This window comes from Cibotium barometz, chromosome 49 (assembly GCF_041138505.1).
Source record: "Cibotium barometz isolate CiBa-2024 chromosome 49, ASM4113850v1, whole genome shotgun sequence".
Lineage (NCBI taxonomy): Eukaryota > Viridiplantae > Streptophyta > Polypodiopsida > Cyatheales > Cibotiaceae > Cibotium > Cibotium barometz.
The window spans coordinates 45,949,326-45,974,505 of record NC_141094.1 but is presented as its reverse complement, the minus strand read 5'-3'; the positions used below and the strand labels follow the sequence as shown (position 1 = coordinate 45,974,505).

Here is a 25,180-nt window from a genome sequence, read left to right as displayed (position 1 = left end):
TCCCTGACATAAAATAAGAAATATAACTTCCGATAACTCGAGTGATTCTTATAATAATATTAAAAATATCTATTAATTCATAATCATCCAATTGAATAAGGAAATATTATCTTATGAATTAGAATATCCAATACAATGCAAGATAAGAGAGTGTTATTTCCTATAAATGTACACAATTCTATGCTCATTTCGCTCAAACATAGCTTAGTGTCTAGTCTTCATAGTAATTTAGAGAGAATGGGCTCACAAAGTTATAGGAGTAATAAATCTGATAGGAATAGGAAACCCTCCGCTCATGAGGCTCAAGAACAAAGACAAATCGCTCCCTAAATCAAGAGATCCAAGCCTGTCATAAAAGTGTTTGACCATCCATGCTTCTTATCCACCATGGCAATGAGCTCTTTTTCTTGAACTTTTGAGATGAGGCCTTTTTCTTTTTTGAAGAATGGACATGACCTTTGAAGACTTGCAATATGCTTCTTACACTTGGCACTTTAGTAGGTCCATGTGTTCTCTATGGTCAAATAAGGAAGATGATAATGTTCTATATGGACTCTTCTGTTTCGTGTTCTAATGCAACACCCCACATGTACACTCTCATGTTTTATGTGATTTTTCACAAATCTCTCGACACATCGTTCCATTACATTCTACCTTTCAGAGCTTGGACACAATTGAAGAAGAAGACACTCACCCCTTACGCTGAGGAGAATGATTTCCTTAGAATCCCTGTTTTGTTCAAGGATCAAAACCCTAAAGGTAATACGATTATGCACAAATTTCCCGCCCTTTTAAGGGGTACATGGTGGCGTTAATGTTTATGCACTATGCACATTATATCTCCAAAACTATGGTCAATTCTCCCGAGTAGACGGGGTCAATTCCCCGTACGCACGATTGCAGTGACGTGCACGGGATCTAAGGTTTCGCGCTGGCGAGAGAGAGACAGAGGGGGTGAAAAGCGAGAGACAGGGAGTAGTTACTATGGCATTGTGTTGATCGGCATGCATTCACCTTGCCCTACCGGATTCACCTCTTGACCTGCAGTCAGTGCACGTCGAGAGTGATCTCTCTGTGTGTTTTTTTTGTGTGCTATTATGGCCGCAGACATCCGAAACGCTTTGCAGGCCGCGGCCTCCATCGCCGATCAGCATCAGAAGGTCGAGCAGTACAGGCTTCTCCTCTTCTCCATCATTTCCTCCAACAACGCAACGCATGCCAAGGCCTTCATCGATCACTGTAAGCCCTCCAAGTCTGCGTTTTTTCTGGTTGTCGATAGGGTTTTCTTTCATTAAAACAATAACCCACTTAAACGTACATGTCTACTTACATGCACAGGTGCATCTGATAAGATCAATATGTTTGATTAAAAATGTATAACCCATATAAACATACTCGTAAATTTGCATGTATAACAACATACCTGATGCTGCTGATAGTAAACGTATACATCACAATTCTAGTGCATCCACCTTCTCATAAGGGCAGCTGATAGAAAACCTCTGCTGCATCCCCTAACAGTTTTGAAACATTGCAGTGGTGTCAGGTGAGGTCCCTCTTGTTGCGTCCCATCAGTTACTCCATACTTTTGCTCAGGAGCTTATAAAGATGGAGCCGGAAGCTCATAAAGATGTTGCTGAGTACGCGTTTATGATGATTCCATCTCGTATTGCTTTGTCAGAGGAAAAGGTGGAGTATTGCCATTATCAACTTTATCTTAGGTCAAGTGGGTATAGCACGTGGTTTCACAATACATGCATACATTGTGCTATGAGATGGGCCTGAAACTAATAAGTAGGCCTGTGCATGCTTTTGTTTGCTTTCTTTTCTCTCTTCCTTTTCTGTGTTTTCTCTGTTTTGTGCGTCAAAGCGAGTAAGAACTGTTGTACCCTGGCATTCTTTTTTTTTTTTTGGGGGGGGGGTGGTGGGTGAGCGAGGTGGCAGTGGAGAAACTAATTGAGAATGCTCAATGCATACTGGTTTTAAAGTGTAGGCCATGTGCAACTCCAACACCTCTCATTTCTCCAGAAATGCACAGACTGGAATTGATGTTGGCCACGAGGCAAGACCAACAAGCCTAATTGTAGGTTTAAATACAGTTGATAGAGAATTGAAGTCACCACACATGACTCAGGCAACTTACAAAACAGAATGCATTAATTTTGGCAAGTCACATGGATATCATAGTCAAATGGAAGAGCTCTGAGAGAGGATCATTTCGAGTCCATTCACTTATTTTTGATAAGTGTGGCAAAAGAGGCTTATGGTTTTTGTTAAATCCCATAAGTGAAAAGCATGATTGTGGCCTCAAGATCATTGTAAAAGGAGCATCTAGCTCATTATTTTCAGCCTTAAAAAGTTCGCATCTGTTGTTGCTGGATCTTTTAAAGAGTAAATCCAAGAAGTGAAAAGCATGAAAAGTGTATTTGAAATCATAAAGGGAGCCTCTAGTTCTTTGTTTTTGATCATTGGAGCTCATCTCTCAACATGGGTTGATAAATTTTGTCATATAGGCGCCTCTCACAGTTTCTGATTAGTTTTGATGAACTGTGGGCTGATCTCAATAGTTTTGACCAGTTTTATGCAGGTTTGGCTAGAGCTGACCAGTCTGCTCAAGTCTGACCAGTGGTCCAGCCCATGCTCTGATTAATGTTTTTTTGACCAGATTTGAGCAGTTTTGATCATAGTTGACAAGCATTGATCAATTTTGGCAAGTGGACGTGTCGACAGCTACTACCGGCTGACTAGGAGCATTGGTGAATATATATACGTGGGTCGCCAAATTGTCATATTCATCTGCTTTCCTCAGTGTTGTGCTTCAGACGGGGTTTCTTTGTAGGCGAAGTGCTAGCTAGGAGTGAACGGTAGGTCACAGGGTTGCGATTTGACTTCTTCATTCTCAGCTACATCTTATACTTGAATTTCAGTTGTATTACTTATTCAAAGTAGTAATTTAGGACTGTTGCGTGTGCTTGTGATTCCGCCACACTCTTCTTTCTATCTCTGGAAAACTCTAGCACATAGGTGCAAGTGTTCTATAGTTGGTATCAGAGCCTTGGGAACCTGCAAATTTCTTTTCTTTTTGGCACCCATGTGCATTCGGGTTTGGGAAGAGTGGGTTGTCTTCATTGTATCTGGGTTATTTGGGGTATAGTGGGCCTCCTTGTCCCACCAAACCCTTACCTTATTGCACAGGGTGGAAATCACTCACTTGGTCCTTCATCACTAGATATTTGTCATGGATTCACAACTCATTGATTTACTTCTCAGCATGAAGGCATCCGTGGATGCATAGGCGGCTAAAATGGAGGCTATATTTACTCGTCTTGACAAGATGGATTCGGCACCTCAAGCACCTAGTATTCCGGATCTGGAATCTACAAGGGCTCGTGCTTTGGAGCAAGTTTTGTGTACGATTTTTTGAGGACAAGGTGTCAAAACTTTCTAGAGGAGGATTTTTCGTTCCTTTGGATGTAGGCAAGGATGTATTGGATGAGCTTTGCTCCCAGTCTGGTAGTCATCATTCTACATCTACGCGTAGTTAGCAGGAGAGACACCGTTCGTGTCATCCGACGGACCTCCTTCTCTTCACCGAATTCTTCGGACAGTTCTCGCTCGCCTTCATTGACTCGACATCAAGGGACTACCGGTTTGCTGAGTTCTTCTTGCACGTCTCGTGAGAAACGAGCTCATTTAATGTCAAATCCCCATGGATCTCCTTGTAGAGCAATCCTAAAACACGACTCGAAACCTGCAAAACAAAGCCAAACAACGTGAAGGGGGTGCAAGCCTGACTCACCACCCAACCATGACAGTCGTGGGCAAAACCGACAAATCTTGGCTGCCTCCACTAAGCCACGAGCTAAGCTAACTAGCAAGACGCACCGACCAATCTCTAATCCATGACGTCCCATATTGCCACGGAGCTACCCTTGCGGGCCTTGAAATTGCTGTTGTTGAAACGGTGCAAAAGGATCTGTTCAGGAACCATAACTTCTGCTTCATCAATAATATCTGGCTCCACCTTGTCTTTAACTTCTGAAGGGATTGGATGTGCATATGGCTTTAACCAATTGACGTGGAACACATCGTGCATAGTCCAACTCGGAGGTAGCTTCAACTTCATTGAAACCTCATTAATCTTTCTCTGGATGGGAAAAGGTCCGAAGCTCTTGAAAGACAACTTTGGGCATCGCTTGCCCACCTGCTTCAACCTTTGCTTCATAATCCGAAGATAAACCCAATCCCCTTCTGAAAACTTCATATCCCTTCAGCGAGTAAGTTATATATTTAAATGTTCATACTTGGGTGCCCGGACAAAAAGGAAACATGTGTGGACAACCCCAAGTGTGAAGGGGACAAAAGAATTAAAACTTAAAAGCTTTTATAACCTTTGGGAAGGTTTTAAAACCTTAAGTGGCTCCTAGGCTGTTTATGGGGGGGCTACTCTACTTTTGGAGCACACGCCTCTCTCTCTTTATCTCTTGCTTTTGGGGAAAAGACTTTAGGCGGGCAGCGCCGAATTCCAGCCTGGAAAAACAACTAGAGGGAGCTCTGCGTTGCTGGTCACAAGTAGCCTTTTGGAAGGCAGGCGGGCTGTACTACTGAGGCTACAAGGGCAGCCTAATACTCCTTTACGCATGCTGGTAGGAGACTGAAGGTGGCTGCTGTGCTGCGCTAAAAGGCAGAGACACAGGCCAAGGCGCCTACAGAAGCTTCTTTTCTCGCTTTTGCTTTTGGCAAGAAGCTGTCTGTTAGTTGAGAAGCGTGGGCTGAAGGAGGGGAATACGGGGCTGGATAGCAGGTTCACTCAAGTCTCACGGGTGTTCTCTCTCCCGACTGCAAGACAAGAGGGTAGGACAGAACAAGGCTTTTCCTCGCGTCTCTTCTCTCTTGTGAAAAGCGACACAAAGACTGTAAGTTTCTCTCCCTCTTTGTGAGCAGGTGGGACTGCAGGAGGTGTCATATTGAGTCTCTCTTTTCACTGGCTCGTGACTATTCCGGAGTTGTTCTCTGTGGCCCTTTGTGAGAGGAAGGGTTTGGCAGTTCAGAGGGTGGAAACAGGGCAAGATTGTGGACTGATTTGGAAGAGTTTTGTGGATTGTTTTCATGGCTGAGTTTGTGGCTATGTGCATGGTTCAGTCAGATGCATTTCAAGGCCTCATGGATGCACTGACTTAGTAGATTAGAGGAGATAATAGTGTGGTGTTCTTGGGACACAAAGCTGTGTGAAACCTCTAGGCTAAGAGGTCCAAAGGATTGGCAGATTGGACTTGCAGACATACGAGCCATGAATGGCCATGTTATAATCATTTAAAACTTTTCCATTGAAATTGAATAAAGAAATACCGAAAGGGGCGCCAAGCTTTGGGGCCAATAGGTGTCGTTCTTTTTCTTGTGTTGGAGCACTCTAGCTCCTATTTATTTGTTTTATTGGCTGGACTACAATTGGTTGGGTGACTGCTAAGTTTGTGGGTACATTCTTTGATGACATGATTGTGCATTCACGCTCAGATGAGGAGCATAGGAAGCATTTGGTCACTGTGTTTGAAGAACTCCGGAAGCATAGGTTGGTCATAAATTGCAAGAAGAGTGAGTTCTTCTTGGAAGAGATACACTTCTTGGGGCATATCGTGTCTAAAGATAGAGTCCGTATGGATCCTTCGAAAGTGGAAGCAATTCTCAATTGGCTAGATTTGAGGACCGTGCTTTTTGGGCTTGTGTTCCTATTACAGGCGGTACATACGGTATTTTGCTGAGATTGCTTCGCTCCTTCATGCTTTAACAAAGAAGGGAACTCCGTTTTGATGGGCTGATCGAGAAATTGTAGCCTTTAAAAAGCTTAAAGAAAAGCTTACTTCGGATTCCGTATTGGTATTACTGGATCTCCGAAAGGCTTTTGTTGTCCAGTGTGATGCATGTGGGAACAGCATTGGGGTAGTTCTTATGCAGGAAGGACATGTGATAGCCTATGAGAGTCGTATATTATAGAATGCCAATAAGCATTTACAGGTTTATGAGAAAGAGATGTTGGCTGTAATTCATGCTCTTTTTACATGGAAACACTATTTGCTTGGGGCTGATTTCACTGTGCAGACAGATCATCAGACCTTGCGTTATTTCCTCACGCAAACTAAACTTTCTGAGAAGCATATGAGATGGGCCAACTTTTTGTCTATGTTTCACTTTCAGATTGCACATGTGGAAGGTAAAAAGAATGTTGTGGCAGATGCTTTGTCACGCAAGCCACAGGTCTCAGCAGTTTCACTTGCTTATTATCATGAGCTTGATGAGATGAAAGAGCAGTATGCCGAGGATGAGGATTTTGGCAGGGTGTATGATGATGTCTGAGGGTCAGCGACATGATCATTATACTCTCAAGGATGGCTTTTTGTTGATGCATGGTAGACTGTGTTACGAGGCAGCTATGACTCAAGGTTATGATTGAAAGCCATGCTCCACCGTATGCAGGTCATAGAGGTATTGACGCCACGGTAAAGGCAGTTGAGGCTTTCTTTTATTGGCCGACCTTGAGAAGCGATGTTGATGCTTTTGTTAGGCAATGCATCGTATGTCAGAAGGTGAAGTATGACCCGTCAGAAGCCACCAGGGTTACTTCAGCCTTTACCTATTCTAGATAGACCATGGGAGAGCATGTATATTTGATCTTTCGAGGACACAAATGGGGAATGATGGCATTTGGACTATCATATGCAGGTTCAGTAAGCAAGCTCATTTCATTCCCGTGCATAAGAAGATCAAAGTTGATCACATGGTGAAGTTATTCATGGCGAACATCTTCAAGTATCATGGCATGCCTTCGTCTATCATTAGTGACTGTGATCCACGGATGACGAGTTTATTTTGGAGAGGGTTGTTTGACAACATGGGTACAACTCTCAAGTTTTCATCATCGTTTCATCCACAGACAGATGGGTAGTCGGAAGAGGCTAATTCCACAGTGTTAGATCTTCTCAAGTGTTATGTGTCAGAGCACAAGCGGCAATGGGAAAAGTATCTTCCTTTGGTGGAGTTCGCTTATAACAACACCATCCAAACCTCGACGGGCAAGGCGCCTTTTGAGATTGTGGAAGGAGGGAAGAAGGTACCACCCATTTTGCACACAAAGGATAAGATCTTTGAGATTGACCAGTATGTGGAGAACATGGATGAAGCTTATAGGAGAGTTAAGTTGGCACTCCAAAAAACTCAGCAAAAGAAAAAGAAGACAACAGACCGTCACAGACGTGCATTAGAGTTTGCATTGGGTGACTAGGTTCTTTTGCGATGTGAGAAAGCTAGACTCAAAAAGATGAAGGGTAAAGAGCGCTTATTCAGCATGCGCTATTATGGACCTTTTTAGGTATTGGAAAAGATTGGTGAGGTGGTCTATCGTTTGAAGCTACCAGATCATTGGAGGATTCACAATGCATTTCATGTGAGTCTACTTAGACCTTTCTGAGGAGATGTGCTTTAGGATGTATCAGATGAGGCTCAGCCGGAAGTGGAGGAACTTGATGAGGTTCTTATTCTCGAGCAGATACTGGCACATAAGGAAAGAAAGGTACGAGGTAAAGTTTACCGTCGCTATCTTGTGAAGTTCAAGAACTATTCACCGATGGATGCGAAGTGGATGGAGGAGGGTGACTTAGCAGATTCACCTCAGGTATTTCAGCTTTATCTCGATGCCTTTGAGTTGGGCCGACTCTTGCTACGGCTCATTCAGGTTTAGCAGAGCATAGGTCGGGAGCATTGCTTGATGCTCAAGAGGGGGGTAGCACCTCCGCTCCCTTGATTCAGATAGGCTCAGATGTCATCTAGAGGTCGCTTGGTGCAGCTTTCGTCTCACCCGAAGGTACTGACAGCTGACAGTACATTTGCTTATGGGACTTCTATGATATATGTGTACTAGTCACATTGGATGTTGTGGTTGTGTATGGTTCACAGTGGTATACAACTTGGACTATTACTACACCATTGGTTTGCAGTGAATGTTGTTACATATGCATGGCTTAGAGAGATCGGGACGTTGATCTTGCCATATTGTACTTTTCACTTTTAGTTGGATCACATAACTGATATCTTACTGTATTGGGCAGCCTTCGTTATCAGTGTGGTTCCGCTTTCAATGTCTTGCTGCATCACGAGAATGCAATCGAGGACGCTTGACATTTTTCAAGAGGGGGGTATGTCATGACCTTGTGAAATTGGTGCAGCATAAGTGTGAGCATGGTGGTCAGTAAGTAAGTTATATAAAGGAAACATGTGTGGACAACCCCAAGTGTGAAGGGGACAAAAGAGTTAAAACTTAAAAGGTTTTATAACCTTTGGGAAGGTTTTAAAACCTTAAGTGGCCCTAGGCTATTTATGGGGGGGCTACTCTACTTTTGGAGCACTCATGTACTCATGTACTCATGTACCCCATTTTGACTAGTAGCATTAGCTTCCCACTCTCCCTAGTTACTGCTTCCGGATGCTCCCTACTGATGTATTGTAGGGCTAGATACTTACCTTCAGTTCTTTCTTTTCTTTTCCAGACAGTGTATCAGATGTCACATGGTTGTAACTTTGGTCTCATAGGTCACTTTGGCCTTTTGAAGACGTTAATATAACATTTCATTTCATTTCATTTCTCTCTCTATCTCTTGCTTTTGGGGAAAAGACTGTAGGTGGGTAGCGCTGAATTCAGGCCTGGAAAAACAGCTAGAGGGTGTCAAATCCCCACGGATCCCCTCGTGATCGATCTTGGTTCGAAACTCGAATCCTGCAAACAAACGAACAACAAACAAGCAAGGGGGTGCAGGCCTGACTCACCTCCCAACCATGACAGCCGTGGGCAAGCCCACAGTCTTGGCTGTCCCCACCGAGCCACGAGCTGAGCTAACTAGGTTGACGTACCGACCAATCTCCTCCTCGCGACGTCCCATACCGCCACGAAGCTGCCCTCGCGGGCCTCGAGATTGCTGCCGGCCTCGGCTGCATAAAGCAGGTGCACGTCTGCACTAGATCCAGGCTCCAAGACCATAGAGCTCTCACAAACTCGCGAGACTCTCTATATTACAATAACTAACCTTGGCCACCCTTTTATAGGCTCTTGGCCGGTCATCGGGCGTCCACACTTGGCCGTCCGCCCGTCCATACTTGGGTGCCCGCCCGTTAGTATATCCCTAACTCAGCTCGTCAATCAGCCTGCCTAGTTCCAAGCTTCCCCAAGCCTCGAAACTAGTCTTGCATGCGTATAGCACACAGTAGATACCCACTGTGCACATGACATACTCCCCTTCCTCTAAGAGCTCACTCCTGAGCTCACTAAAAAGCCAGGGTAATCTCTCTGAAGAGAAGTCAATGTCTCCCATGTAGCGTCCTCCTCAACACGATCCTTCCACTTGATCTTGTATTCCGTGTGATAAGCGTATGACGTAATCTTCGTACACGAAAGCAAGAATCTTTTTAAGTTCGTGCGGAACAAATGTCATGTCCTGGACATCTATGATTTCTTGAGGAGTAACTAACTGATCTGCTCCACCCAGTACTTCCTTAAGTCTACTGACATGAAATACAGGATGAACTTTCACATGAGAAGGCAAATCCAATTCATATGCAACTGAACCAATCCGTCGTGTAACACGAAATGGTCCACAGTATCTAGGGGATAATTTTGGAGATCTACCTGTCCGTAAAGTCTCGGAATCTTTCGGAACTCGCAAATACACCATCGTTCCTTCAGAGAACTCTCTGGGTGAACGATGTCTATTAGAATAAAACCTGTCTCGGTCTTGAGCACTTCTAATAGATTCCTTTGCAACTTGTAACATTTCCTGCATATCTTGCAAAAAATTACGTGCTGCATCATGCTGAAGTCGTGAGAATCCTACTGTAACAGGTAATCTAGGTTGAAAACCATACATAAGCATGAAAGGACTAAACCCTGTACTCGTATGCTTAGTACTGTTATATGCAAATTCTAACATAGGAAGATAATCCTCCCATGAACTCTGTCTTTTGGATACATATGCTCGAAGCATATTCTCCAAAATCTGATTCACTCTTTCAGTCTGGCCATCAGATTGAGGATGATCTGAGGAACTCAAATTCAAAGTTGTTTCCAACTTCTCGAAAACAAGTTTTCAAAAATCACTCGTAAACTTAGAGTCCCTATCACTGACTATGTCCTGCGGTAACGTGTACAGTCTAAACAATTGCTCGATAAACTGCCGAGCTAATTGCGTAGCTGTAATAGTCTTCCGGGTCGGTAAAAATCTAGCCATCTTTGTCAAGCGATCTACCATAACCCAAATAGAATCGTGGCCTTGATGTGTTCTTGGCAATCCGGTAATAAAATCCATGGAAATACTTTCCCATTTATTACCTGGGATTTGCAAAGGATGCAACAACCCAGCCTGTCTAAAGCGTTCAGCTTTATTTGCCTGACAAATCTGACACTTGAGAACATAATCTTCTACATACCCTTTCATCTTCGGCCAATAAAAAGTGTGTTTCACTAATGATAGTGTCCTGTGTACCCCAGGGTGTCCAGCAGAAGGGGCGTCGTGACACTCCTTCAGAATCTTGGACCTAATGTCCGGGATCTGTGGTACACAAATTTTGTCATTACGGAATAGTAAACCATTCCGAATCATCCACTGACCCCCTGCAGCCTGAATGGTAGACTGCTCAGTCATCGAGTCTTGGTCAATCAATGAGCTCCCGTCCTGGATCTTCTGCCAAAATGGACCAAAATAACTATCAGTCCTGCAAAGCCCTCTCAGTGACTGAAATAAGTCAGTAGAAATCTCGGTGAACGACAAAGTATTCACCTCTCTAATCCGACTAAGCGCATCTGCAATATTATTCATGGACCCTTTCCGATAACGGATCTCAAAATCAAAATCTTGCATTAACTCTGCCCAACGAGCTTTCCTGCCTCTCAAATCATCCGCATCACACACATACTTGATTGACTGATGATCAGTCAATACCACAAACTTGGAGCCATATAAATAATGTCTCCAAACCTTGAGAGCATGAATCACAGCATAAAGCTCCTTCTCAAGGGTTGGCCAACGAGATTGAGTGTCGTCTAGCTTTTTACTTTCAAAAGCAACCGGTCTACCATCTTGAAATAAAGCAGCCCCGATAGCATAGTCACTGGCATCAGTTTCAAGAACATAAGGCCGACTAGGATCAGGTAATGCTAAGATAGGTGCTTCCTTGACTTTATCTTTCAAAAGTCTGAAGGCCATATCCAAATCGTTATTCCAAGTGATAGGCTGATTGGACTTATGTCCACGACCTTTCAATAAGTCGGTCATCGGTAGTGTGAGCTGAGAGTACTCCCGTACAGATTTCCGAAGAAAAACAACAAAACCGAGAAAAGAACGAAGTTGTTTCACTGTTCGCGGTATAGGCCAGTCCAAAACCTTCTGAACTCGGTCATAGCCAATGCTCAATCCATCTCTAGTGATCTTGTGTCCCAAGTAAATGATGTCGGTCATAAAGAACTCACATTTACTTAACTTAGCATATAGTCGATTCTGTCTTAAAATAGATAAGACAATCGTGAGGTGTCTGACATGATCCTCAAGAGTACGGCTATATATCAAAATATCATCCAGGAACACCACCACAAATTTTCCCAAATGTTCACGAAAAAGATCGTTCATCATTTGCTGGAAAGTGGCTGGAGCATTGGTTAACCCAAAAGGTAATACGAGAAACTCGTAATGGCCATACCTAGTCCGAAAGGCGGTTCTTTCGACATGCCTTTCATGAATACGTATCTGGTGGTAGCCAGTACGCAAATCTATCTTCGTGAAATATTTCGCTTCTGCTAACCGGTCAATTAGGTCATCTGATCTAGGGAGAGGATAACGGTTCTTAATAGTCAGCTTGTTCAATCTCTTGTAATCTATACACATTCTCCAAGTATTGTCCTTCTTTCTCCTAAGCAACACAGGTGCACCCCAAGGTGATTTACTTGGACGGATCTGGCCCATCCTCAAATAATCTTCGAGTTGTTTAGCCAACTCATCTTCCTCAGCTTGGCTCATCCTATAAGGTGGAATACTCACAGGATGAGCACCAGGGATCAAGTCAATACGATGATCTACTGCCCGTTCAGGTGGTAAACCCGATGGCAGTTCCTTAGGAAATACATCTTGAAAAGAATCAAGTATCTTCTGTAATTCTTTGCTTTCAAACACACTTAATTCATTCACATCCATGGAAGGGATGAGAAAAGAAGAAAGTGGAATCAATACACAATGGAAAGCGGTATACAAAGAAGAATTCATTATATTTCCAAAATCAATTGTATTTACAAGAGGTCCCTGAGAGGGATGGATACAATCACCTAAAATACTATACTTGGTGTCCCTATGCTGAAAAGAAAAAATATGACTAGACCAATCTATCTGGACATCAAGAGTCTTAAACCACTCAATCCCTAATAACAAGTCTACATTTTCCAGATGCATGACATAGCATTCCAGAGTATCTTTGTAGTCCTGAATCTGGATTGGAAGCATCTCGACCTTGCGATCCCAAACTTGTCTGCCCGCAGGTAGACGTACCTCATAGGTATGGTCGCTGAGTGTCGTGTCAAGACTCAATTTCTGCACAAGTTTGTAGTTAACAAAGTTATGCGAACTGCCAGGGTCTAACAGAATGTGAATTTTATGGCCATTCACTTCTCCATAAACTCGGAGAAGATCATGCATGCCAAATACCTTAGAATTGAACAGACAATCAGAACAAGTACTAGGGCGAGAAAGTACAGTAATTGACGTACCTGTCAAAGACAACTGGTTAGCTGCCTTTGGCTTGGGTCCTGCGTTTGACTTGGTACCCTTTTTCTTTGGGCACTCGTTACGCATGTGTCCTTTTTCTTCGCAGATAAAACAACGTCCTTCCTTCTTGAGCTTTAAAGCCCTAAGGAGTCGTTTCTTCTTGGCTGGTGTCGAACTTGTATTCTTCGAAGGTTGGTCCGAAGACTTGCCTTCAGTCGTGTTAGCCATAGGTGCGGAGAACTTTCTTTTATGCTTGTTCCCCTGCTCGGTAACGGGTTTCGACTTGGAAGAGACCATCGTATCATCATAGATACGAGCTGAATGAATGGCCTCGTCCAAAGTTTTACATTTGTTATTTTTAACCTGTAATCGGTACGAGTCGGGTAAACCAGCTACAAAAAACCCCAAAAGAGTAGTGGGATCCATCTTTGTAGCTTTCATCTGCAAGTCACGAAACTTCTGGAGGTAGACCTCATAAGTGAGGTGCTGCGAGGTCATGGTCAAAGCTGAAAACCGGGCAACAACATCATAATCATCCTCTTTCTTGAGGAATTCTTTCTTAAAAATATCTTCAAATTGTGCCCAAGTCGTCGGCTTTGGGTTCAGTTCCTTCCACCAAAGCAAAGCTTTGCCGAACAGGAAACCTGCTGCTAACTGTATCTTCTTTCCATCATCATATGGATGAAACTGAAAGTGAACTTGCCAGTTGTGTATCCACGTGTCCACAATCTCCTTGGTTCACTGCTTTTGCTCGCCCCCAAACGGTTCCGGAGTAATATTGGGGCCTAAAGCAGAAGCCAAGGTATCCATTCCCGAGAAAGTAGAGAGGGTAGTGGTCAATAGAGCGATGGAGTTCTGCAAAGCCTGCATCTGGGCTGCGATTTGTGCCTGACGTTCCGTCAAAGAAGCTTCGAGAGCTACTTTGAACTCTTGGAAATCTGATTTTGACACAAACTCGTCAAAAAGATCGGCATCAGTGCCTTCCGTAGCCGGCAAGCCTTCATGTTCCACGAGGGGCTCCAACTCTGATTCTTGGGTCGACATCGTGAAGAGGGTACGCGGAGAGAAAATTCGATCTTTGCACAACAAAAGTGCGGGCGAACTTGAGAGCTTGAGAGCTTGAAAACTTGAGAACTCGAGAACTCGAGAGATGTGTGGCAAGAAGCCCACTTGAGGGGGTTTATAAAGGTTTCCCAAAAGCCAAAAAAAAACTTGAAAAGCTAGGCTTAGCTTTTACTTTAGCTTTTGTGTTTTTGTTTTTTTTTTTTTCGTGAATAAATATATATATATATATATTTTTTTAATATATATGGATATATATATTCTCTTGTCTTAAAAAAAAAATTAAAAACCTTGGAAACCTTAAAGACCTTGGAGGAGAGAGGACTTCTAAATTTTTATAAAAAATTTAAACTTTTAAAAAAAAAAAAACGAAAGCTTGTAAAAAAACGTAAGCTTTACTTCTGTTTTTTTTCTCTCTCTCTCTCTCTCCTGAATTAGCCGGCGCTTGCTGACTGCTGACGTGGAGAGCTGGCCGTTTTCTTGCCGTCCTGCCTGCGCCTGCCATCGGCTGCTGAAACCCGGCGCTTGCTCACCAGCCTGGTGCGTTACCTGCGCTGGCCGACTACAGGGCCTAGCTGGGCGCTGCGTAGGCCTAGCTGGCTGCGCTAGCCTGCCTGGCGTGAGCGCTGGCCTGCGCTAAGGCCTGGCTACGTAAGCCTAGTCGCTTGGCTCTGCCCGCCTACACGACCTTAAGCGCCTGCCAACAGGGTCTCTTGCGGCCCAAAAAGCACGCACATAATCAGCCGGACAGCATACGCTTCGCACGCTCTCTCTCTCACTCTCTCTCTCGTGCGCCAAAAAAGCAACGAAAACAACGTGCTTTTTTTTCTTCTTTTTTCTGTTTTCTCTCCCTGCAAGTTATGCAACTGCACAACAAAACAGGCTCTTCTTTGCAAAAGCAATCAACCCTATTCAACCTACCATCTCCCATCAACATGGGGTTCTTTGATGAAGAAAAAACACATACAAATTCTGAAAACTGCAGTATGCAGAGAAAAAACAGCAAGCTTTTTTAACACATACCGTACTTCGACCTCTTCTTCTCTACCTACCGACTTGCTCGTTCACGAGGTATGCTCTGATACCACTGTCAAATCCCCACGGATCCCCTCGTGATCGATCTTGGTTCGAAACTCGAATCCTGCAAACAAACAAACAACAAACAAGCAAGGGGGTGCAGGCCTGACTCACCTCCCAACCATGACAGCCGTGGGCAAGCCCACAGTCTTGGCTGTCCCCACCGAGCCACGAGCTGAGCTAACTAGGTTGACGTACCGACCAATCTCCTCCTCGCGACGTCCCATACCGCCACGAAGCTGCCCTCGCGGGCCTCGAGATTGCTGCCGGCCTCGGCTGCATAAAGCAGGTGCACGTCTGCACTAGATCCAGGCTCCAAGACCATAGAGCTCTCACAAACTCGCGAGACTCTCTATATTACAATAACTAACCTTGGCCGCCCTTTTATAGGCTCTTGGCCGGTCATCGGGCGTCCACACTTGGCCGTCCGCCCGTCCATACTTGGGTGCCCGCCCGTTAGTATATCCCTAACTCAGCTCGTCAATCAGCCTGCCTAGTTCCAAGCTTCCCCAAGCCTCGAAACTAGTCTTGCATGCGTATAGCACACAGTAGATACCCACTGTGCACATGACAGAGGGAGCTCTGCGTTGCTGGTCACAGGTGGCTTTTTGGAAGGGCTGCAGGTGGTTTGCACCCAGTCATCTGAAATCTATCGAGAATCTCCGGAGTGTACTTCTGCTGAGAGAAGAAAATGCCCTTCGAGGTCTGCCGAATCTCAAAGCCAAGAAAATAATGCAAGAGGCCAAGATCCGTCATCTCAAACTCTGTCTCCAAAGCATCCATAACAGAACGGATCCGCACAGAATAAGAACCTGTAAAGATGAGGTAATCAACATAGACCACAATGATAACAATCAACCCCCTCTCAAGGAGGATATAAAGGTTCGAATCCGCGTGAGAACGGCGCAGGCCGAGCTTCTGAAAAAACTCATCAATCCGTTGGTACCAAGCCCGTGGAGCTTGCTTTAGACCATATAAAGCCTTCTTTCGCCGGTACACATGATCCTGTTTGCCCGGAACAACAAATCCTGGCAGCTGATCAATATAAACCTCCTGTGTAAGCTCTCCATTCAGGAAAGCCGACTTGACGTCCATCTGGAAAACAGGCCATCTATGATGTCCTGCAAGTGCAAGAACGGTGCGAATGGTCTGGGCCGTCGGAGCGAAGGTCTCATCGAAGTCGACACCAGGGCGCTGAGCATAACCCTTGGCAACCAACCTCGCCTTGTGCTTGTCCAAGCTGCCATCAGCTCGAAACTTTGATTTGAAAATCCAACGCACACCAATCACCTTAGGCTACAGAGGCCGAGGCACCAAAATCCAAGTGCCATTCCGTTCGCTAGCATCCAGCTCTGCCTGCATAGCTTGACGCCAAGGCTCATGTGAAAGAGCCTCGTCTACAGAAGTGGGATCAGAAGGACCATTAATAATTGTAGACATAAGAGCACAATTAACAAACATGTTGCCCTCATGAATTTGTTTCCCTGTAACTCTGGAAGAACGCCGAAGAGAACTAGGCGGAGGAGCAGAAGGAAGCTCACGTAACCCAGAATCACGAATTGTCTTATAATACCAACCAGGTACAGATCTGCCTGAACTCGCCGGAGGAGGAGTAGGGTCATCATCATCTGACTGAGAATCCTTAGCTGGAGGTGTAATAGAAACAGTGGGAGGAGGAGGAGGAGGAGGAGGAGGAGGAGGTGCAGGAAGAAGAAGCTCACCACCCCCCTCTGAAGATGTAGGAGTCTCGTCGAACACCACATCACGGCTCACAACAACTTTACCGGCCTGAGGATCAAAAAGACGATATGCCTTGGACACAGTGCTGTATCCGAGAAAAGTCATGCGCTGAGACTTCGAGTCCAACTTGGAGCGGTGCTCCATAGGCACATGAACATACGCTGTACACCCAAATATCTGGAAATGAACAACGGAGGGCTTTTCACCATGGAAAGCCTCATATGGAGTTTTGTCGGGAAGAGCAGCAGTAGGACACCTATTCTGAATGTAGACAGCAGTGGAAGCCGCCTCAACCCAAAAACGTCGAGGTAATGAAGAATGCTCAAGCATAGCACGGGCCATCTCCATAATGGTCCTATTCTTCCTCTCGGCAACTCCATTCTGTGATGGAGTATATGATGTAGTAAGCTGTCTCCGAATGCCATGTGTCTTGCAATATTGCTGAAACTCCTGGGATGTGAACTCACCCCCTCCATCGGTCTTGAGAGCCTTGACCGAGTGATCGGTCTCTTTTTCCACCTCAGCTTTCCAATCACAGAAGTGATGAAAAGTCTCATCCTTGGTCTTCAGAAAGAAAACCCAAGTATATCTGGTAAAATCATCCACCATCACTAGCATGTACAACGCCTTACTCAAAGACGCGGTACTCATAGGACCACATAAGTCTGCATGAATGAGAGCAAGTGATGTCGAAGATCTGTGTGTCGCCTCCTTCGGAAAGGCGGCTCGGTGTTGCTTCCCCTGTAAACAAGAGGAACAAGCAGAAGACGGAGCCTTGATGGTCGGTAATCCCTCAACCAACCCATCCTTCGAAGCTCGCTGCAGAAGCTGGTAGCTCAAATGGCCAAACCAAGCATGCCAAAGAGCAGAAGAAACACTAGAAGAAAGCAGAGCGGTCAACTTGTAGAGACCACTATCTTGGACTCCATGAGCCAAGATGCTACCAGTCGCCTTATCACGAATGGTAATCTCGTAACGAGAAAAGATCACCTCCGCACCGTGAGTTGTAAGAGCACTCACTGACAAAAGGTTAAAAGCCAAATCTGGAATATACAGAACGTCAGAGAAGTACCTCTTGTCCTCGTCAGAACGGAAGATGGGGATAGTGCCATGACCATGCACTGGCACAGAAGAAGAATCACCGAAAGTGATCTCGCATGATCTGGCAGTGAAGTCCTCGAACCAATCTCGATGGGGTGTCATATGGGCAATAGCACCGCTATCAACAATCCAAGACCGTGACTGAGAAGTCACAAGAGCAAGTATACGTCGAGTACCTGCTAAGAGAAGAATGCCATCATCCTTCTTGGGTTGAGACACCGCCGTTGAGGAAGAGTTCTTTGCTGCTTCATCACGCTTCTTCTTGTGACATTGGGGTGACTTATGACCCTTCTTGCCACAATAATGACATTCAATGTCCTTATTCTTTGAAGATTTGTTGTCTTTATTCTTGTCGGAATCCTTGGAGTTCTTGTTAGAACTCCCTTTTCCTTTCTTTTGTTGAGTCTTCCCTTTATCTCGTGCTGCCAAAGCTCCATCAAGGCCACCAGAAGTGCCAGTCCGCTCCTCAAAGCGGGACTCAATCTGCATAACGGAGGGGAGAACTTCCTCCCAAGTGACTGGAACAGGACGAGGAGAAGAAACCAGAGACTGAAAGTATGCATCAAACCTCTCTGGAAGTTTGGAGAGCAGCCGAATAGCCATATCCTCTGTGGAGATGTCCTTGCCACAAACAGCAAGCTCGTCCCGGAGATCTTTCATCTTCGAGATGAAAGCAGATAAAGATGGAAACACAGAAACTGATGAGTTCATAAGTTGCTTTTCCAACGCCAAAATCCGACCCGGAGACCTAATCTCATAGAGATCTGCAAAAGCCTTCCAAACTTCATGTGCAGCATTTGTTGTACGCACATGAGAGAGAACAGCATCCTGAAAGTTCAACATCAGGAAGGAGAAAACGCGTCGATCATTCGACTGCCAAATATCAATCTTTGCCTGAGTCGCACCACTAGAAGCAAGGGTGGGAGGGGTGGCATTGGCTAGTGTTACAAGCCAATCCCAGAGATCCACGCCACGCAAGGCCGATTTCACCTTCACCTTCCATAGGGTGTAGTTGGAACCATCCAACTTGGCAGACTCAGCAAACATATGAAGAGCAGTCGGTGCAGCCATCACAAAAGCTTGGGCTCAATCTCAAAAAAGGCACAAACTCTAGAGAAGAAGTGTCCTCCACAGGTACCAAGAGTGCCACCAAAGCCTGCAACACCACAAGCCCCCTCTGCAAAGGGAAAGGGCCACTGGAGAGGAAAATGCAGCAAAGAAAAGCTGCTGTCCTGTAGAAAACAGGCCGCCTATTGTCCAATCTCCAAGTGGGAAAGAAAACGTTGGTCAACGAGTACCTGATGGCTGAATTGATGAAGCCAATCTGAAGGAAAAACAACCAGAAGGGTGCTGTCCAGAAAACGCAGCAGCAAAGGCTATGGATCTGGAAGAAAAACGCAGAGGAGAAGGTGCTGAAAACAGGGCTGAATCTGGGGCAGCAAAGAGGTTGCTAAACCGGGAGCGATGATACCATGGAAGAGTGCACAGAGCGGAAGCAGAGTGGCACTAGAATGTGCTGAACAGAGAGTGCAAGAGAGAGAGAGATATGGAGAGAACTATGCTGAATATACTGAAGCAAAACAGTCCCAAGCAAGAGACACAGATAGTCTCATAAGTGAGGGAGCAAAATATGTACAAGACTGAATGAAACAAGAGAGGCCAGCACCCACTATTTATAGTGAGGGAATGCTGGCCGACTGGAGATGATAAACAGGCCGACTGGAGCTGACGGACATGGCCGACTGGTAAATGCTAGAATGTGCTGAACAGAGAGTGCAAGAGAGAGAGAGATATGGAGAGAATTATGCTGAATATACTGAAGCAAAACAGTCCCAAGCAAGAGACACAGATAGTCTCATAAGTGAGGGAGCAAAATATGTACAAGACTGAATGAAACAAGAGAGGCCAGCACCCACTATTTATAGTGAGGGAATGTTGGCCGACTGGAGATGATAAACAGGCCGACTGGAGCTGACGGACATGGCCGACTGGTAAATGCTAGAAAGGCTGGGAAAAATCCCAGAAAAATAGTAAAAAAGGGCTGGCCAGCCCACAAGCAAGGGCCATGCAAAAGGGGACCAAATGGGCACCATAAAAGAGCAGAATCTGGGGATGAATGTGCTAACAATTATCTCTCTTTCTTTGGTCTTTGGAGGACAGAACTGGCTGTTGTGCTGCAGAGAAAACAGGCGCCTACAGAAGCTTCTTCTCTCTCTTTTGCTTTTGGCAAGAAGCTGTCTGTTAGCTGAGAAGCGTGGGCTGAAGGAGGGGAATACGGGGCTGGACAGCAGGTTCACTCACGGGTGTTATCTCTCCCGACTGCAAGACAAGAGGGCAGGACAGAACGGGGCTTTTCCTCGCGTCTCTTCTCTCGTGAAAAGCGACACAAAGACTGTAAGTTTCTCTCTCTTTGTGAGCAGGTGGGACTGCAGGAGGTGTCATAGTGAGTCTCTCTTTTCACTGGCTCGTGACTGTTCCGGAGTTGTTCTCTGTGGCCCTTTGTGAGAGGAAGGGTTTGGCAGTTCAGAGGGTGGAAACAGGGCAAGACTGTGGACTGATTTGGAATTGTTTTCATGGCTGAGTTTGTGGCTATGTGCATGGTTCAATCAGATGCATTTCAAGGCCTCATGGATGCACTGACTTATCAGATTAGAGGAGATAATAGTGTGGTGTTCTTGGGACACAAAGCGATGTGAAACCTCTATGCTAAGAGGTCCAAAGGATTGGCAGATTAGACTTACAGACATACGAGCCTTGAATGGCCACGTTGTAATCATTTAAAACTTTTCCATTGAAATTGAATAAAGAAATACCGAAAGGGGCGCCCAGCTTTGGAGCCAACAGGTGTCGTTCTTTTTCTTGTGTTGGAGTACTCTAGCTCTTGCTTATTTGTTTTATCGGTTGGACTACAATTGGATTGGGTGACTGCTAGTCTACCGCACTTTGGTTTCTACCAGAGGCCGGTTTCACTTTATTGGCCTGTCGAGTGTAGGCCTCTTGCGCCTTAGCCAACCTGTCTTTTACTGACTCTAAAATCTCCTGGAAGACTCCGTCATTCTGTTCGCTTCAGGTACTGAAGACGAGGTCTTGGTTATGTTTACAAACTGATTACTTTTCTAATTAGCGCTTTCACTTCTACTAGGGTATGTAGCTTTTGTAATCCATGTCCAAAATGAAAGAGAGGTAATAGAAGGCAAGGTACTTACCATGAGGGCCACCCTCTTCTCCTCCTTGCTAGGTTTCTCACAAATGCCCTTTATTTGTTATTTGTTTCATTTCAAAGCTTTTATAATCATCGTGTGGATTTCCAAACGCTGTCTCATATGGAGTCTTGTCAATAGCTGAAGAAAAAGAATCATTCAAAACGGCTTGAACTAAAGGCAATCCACTTATCTTGCTGATTGTGGACATAACACTTCAGCACATCAAAGGCCAACTGGTTGTAGATTTCTGTCTGGCTGTCTATCTGTGGGTGAAATGCACTGGAAAAATTCAATTTAGTACCAAAGTTATCAAACAATGCTCTCCAAAAATGACTGGTAAACTTGGCATCTCAGTCTGACACTATGGTCCTAGGAATCTTGCCAATTGGGTACTAATGCTGAATGAACAAATGGGCAACATCCTCAGCGGTCACATTGGCCTTGCATGGAATAAGCATAACAAATTTGCTAAATCTATCAATTATAGTTCAACACTGAGTATTACGCTTACTCGGACTGGGAGGCAGATTTGTGACAAAGTCTATTGAAATATCTTGGAAAGGTCTCTCAGGAATTGGTAAGGGCTGTAATAACCCTATCTTCTTTACATGAGAGCTTTCACCTTTTGACAATATCATAGTGTTGTACGTATGAAAACACATCTCGCCTCATCTTTGGCTAATAATATTGCCGTTCCAACTTCTCCAAAGTCGAATTAATGCCTCTATGACCACCAGTAATGGTGTCATGGGCGTCATGGAGAAGAGCTGCCTTGAACTTCTTCATGACACATAGTCGGCCTTTGTAGAAAAGCCAACCATCGCGTATCAAAAAGTGGCATGGTCCTGGGGCATATAATGCTTGTTCTCAGTGTACCAAATTCCTCGGAATCCGCGTACGTGTGCTTCATGTCGTCTAGTCTTGTACCAACAAGGTCGAGTCTAGTAGTCTGAATCAAAGTTACTCGTCTCTTCCTGCTCAAAGCATCAGCCACTTGATTGGCTTTTCTTGGAAGGTATTCAATCATACCACCAAATTGCTGGAATATCTAGCTCCAGCGGTGTTATCGGTCACTCCACTGTGCACTTGGCATTGTCTGAATCGAGCGTAATGCTTGATGGTCAGTGTGAACCTCAAAGTCACGGCCATAAAGAAAATGTTTTCAATGTTTCAAGGCCTGTATAACTCACGATCGTAGACTGAGTAATTCTTCTCTGCGGGCAGTAACTTACGAGACATGTAAGCTATTGGATGATCATTCTGTTGTAATACACCGCCAATTGCGATGTTACTCGCATCGGTGATTACCTGGAATGGCTCTTCCTACGAGGCAAGTGCTAAACAAGGCGCTTTTGATAAAGCCACCTTGAGGTTCTTGAATGCCTCCAACGCTCGTGGAGTCATTCGAATCCGTTGCCTTCTTGTCTTGACACCCGTTAGTAGATCGGTGAGATCCGCCGAGAGGTCAGAAAACTTGTCTATGTGGGTGGAGTATGCCTGGTATATATCCACAAAGGATGTGATGTCATAAGCTGTGTGAGGTACTTCCCAATTGACAATCTCAGCCACCTTAGCCGGATCAAGTCAAATGCCTTCTACACTAATTATGTATCCAAGGTAATGAACCTGGAACAAATAGAATTCCGACTTCTTCTCATTGATGTAGAGCTCGTTGCTTTCCAGCTACTTAAGGACTTTCTCCACATCAATATCATGCTGCTCAACCGTAGCTGAAAATATCACTATGTCGTCCAGAAATATGAACACACACTTTTCAATTAATTCCCGGAAAACACGCACATCATGCGGTTGAATGTAGCTAGGGCGTTCGTCAAGCCAAAAAGCATGACCACAAATTCATAGTGGCCTTGTTCTGTACGGAAGGCTATCTTGGGGATGTCCCCCTCCACAATCCGCACCTGGTGGTACCCACTCTTTAAATGTAGTTTCGAAAACACCTTAGTCCCATTCAGCCTCTTGAGAAAATAATCTATTTGAGGCATCGGGAATCTACTCTTGATAGTCAGCTTATTGAGTGCATGATAACCGACACACAAACGAGAAGACCATCTTTCTTCTTGACAAACAGGATCGGTGCTGCAAATGGCGATACGCTGGGACGGATAAAGCCAGATTGCAACAACTCTTGGAGTTGGCAGTCCAACTCCGATTCCATTGGCTTGGAAAGGCGATATGGAAACTTGCTCGAGGGTTCCGAGCTTGGGAGGAGATCAATCTTGTGGTCCTCTGGTCTGGACGGGGGGAGCTGGGGAGGGAGATTGTCCCGAAGAAAAATCTTCTGGAACTTTTCATGGAGAGCCACATACTTCTCGGAAGAACTGGCCACCGTCTGGGCAATCTAGATGTAAATCATCACACAATGTGCGCCTTTCCTAATTGCTCGCTTGGCTTGTAAGTGGCTTATGAGCGGAAAGTTTGGGATTCCTGGCTCACTTTTAATGGTCACTGGGGCGTTTGACACATTCCGATTAATTTGGAAAGTGTGCTTGTCCCACTTGACATCAAGAAGAAACTTGTGGAACTAGTAAATGCCCAATATTATGTGTGCTCTTACAAGAGGGATAACCATAAAATCATGCACAAACTCTATGCCTTGAATAACCAATTTAGCACCTAGAGCTTCATACTTGACGCTTGTTGTCATGCCTGTGCTAAAACCCTCAACTTGTTTGTCCATCGAAGTCAAGACAAAACGGGTACGCTGAGCGGCCTGTTCCGTGACCACGTCCTCTGCGTTGCTGTTGTCAAACAAGACGGCGGCACTGGCCACCTATGTAGCCAAAGGTCTTGAGCAATTCGTTGCGCTCATACTCCTGGTCATGGGCGCCCTTCTGCTTATCTTCGAACTCCCGACTAATGATTGCTCCAACTGAAGCATTGGGATTTGAAGAACTAGGGGCAATCACTGGGGTCTGTGTGGGAGTTGGGCTCACCACGGAAGTTGTGGAGGTTGAGGCGGCGGTCTTTGACGTGGTAGTCTTCTTAGGACACTCCCGAGAAGTGTGGCCTTTTGTATGACAAAAGAAACACCTACCCTCCTTGTACTGAGAAATCTCCTCAGCAGTCAACTTGCCATCTGTCTTCCTTGCCTCTGCTTTCTGGTCTGGAGTAAGCTTGGACGCATTGTTCGAGTTCTTGGAGCCAGAGGTTCCCGTGCTCTGTCCTAGGGAAGATCCCGTCTGGTTCTGGCCTTTGGCAGTAGCCTTGGGAGTAGCCGGCTGGGAAGTCTTGGGCTTGCCACCATTATGCTTCATTTCAGCGCTTTCGTAAGCGAGAGTGCGTCTTCGAAGGTGGCTGGCCTAAACATACGCACCTCCCACTGGATTTGCGTATCAAGGCCATACAAAAATTGCCCTTTCTTGTCCGTATCAGATAAGCAAACATAAAGTAGAAATTCTATTGGCAAACTGAAGGACTGGTTGCGCGTTCTGTCGCGCTTCCCTGAACTCGTCTTCGAGTCGCTTAAGGTAATGGGTCTGTAAAAACTGCTGCTTAAGGTCGCAACAAAATCGTCCCACACATAAGCTGCCATACCTAATCTGGTGTGGGTATGAGCCCACTGGGTCCACCAAGGATTGGCCTCACCTTCCAAGTACGAACTGGCTAAGATCACTTTGTCAGTATCGTTCTTTCTAACTGCGGCAAAGTAAGCTTCAAACTGGGTCTAGTTAACCATTATAATTTTCTCGAGAAAATAATTTGAGGGCGTCGCTGGTGTCAATCTGGCGTCCAAAGCTGCAAGGTAGGTAACGCTCATGTTCCACGCGTTGCATGGCTTCGTCTTCGCGTTGTTGGATCTCCAATGCACGCATTTGCAACTCAAGCATAGAACTTGGCTGCGATCGTGACCCTGCGAGAGGGTCCTTGTGTAGAGGATCTGGAATTTGGGATACGGAAGGAGAGGGAGGAGATGGAAAACGCGGCGCTGGAGAACGGGTGCGCTCTTCGAGAGCCAGGATCTACCACTTCTGCTCTTCCAACTTGGTCTTCTGGTTTGCGATCGCTCACATCATCTGTTGGAACATCTCTGTAACACTCATGCCTGATGCCCTAGTTGGGTTGCCTGGTGCACTCTGGTCCCAAGGTTCCTGGTCTCTCTGGTTGTCGAAGCTCGCCATAGCAAGAAAATGCACTTCCTTTCTGTAGCGCAATCTGACCATCCACTATGTGTGTGGGAGACTTCCGGAG

The 25,180-nt window shown here is 45.3% G+C and overlaps 1 protein-coding gene across 5 annotated transcripts in view; it reads left to right on the top strand.

The window, feature by feature from the left end:
• The first annotated feature begins 627 nt into the window (after positions 1 to 627).
• LOC147610647 (guanylate kinase 2-like) overlaps positions 628 to 25,180 on the top strand; it is a 49,134-nt gene continuing 24,581 nt past the window's right edge. Inside the window, exons 1-2 of one of the 5 annotated variants that reach the window (XM_086786172.1) lie at positions 628 to 1,239; positions 1,538 to 1,689. In XM_086786172.1, coding sequence (XP_086642298.1) covers positions 1,098 to 1,239; positions 1,538 to 1,689 — 294 coding nt within the window. In that variant the 5' untranslated portion in view covers positions 628 to 1,097. The remainder of the gene's footprint in view (positions 1,240 to 1,537; positions 1,690 to 25,180) is intronic. The other 4 variants (XM_086786170.1, XM_086786174.1, XM_086786173.1 and 1 more) reach the window with 4 other exon arrangements.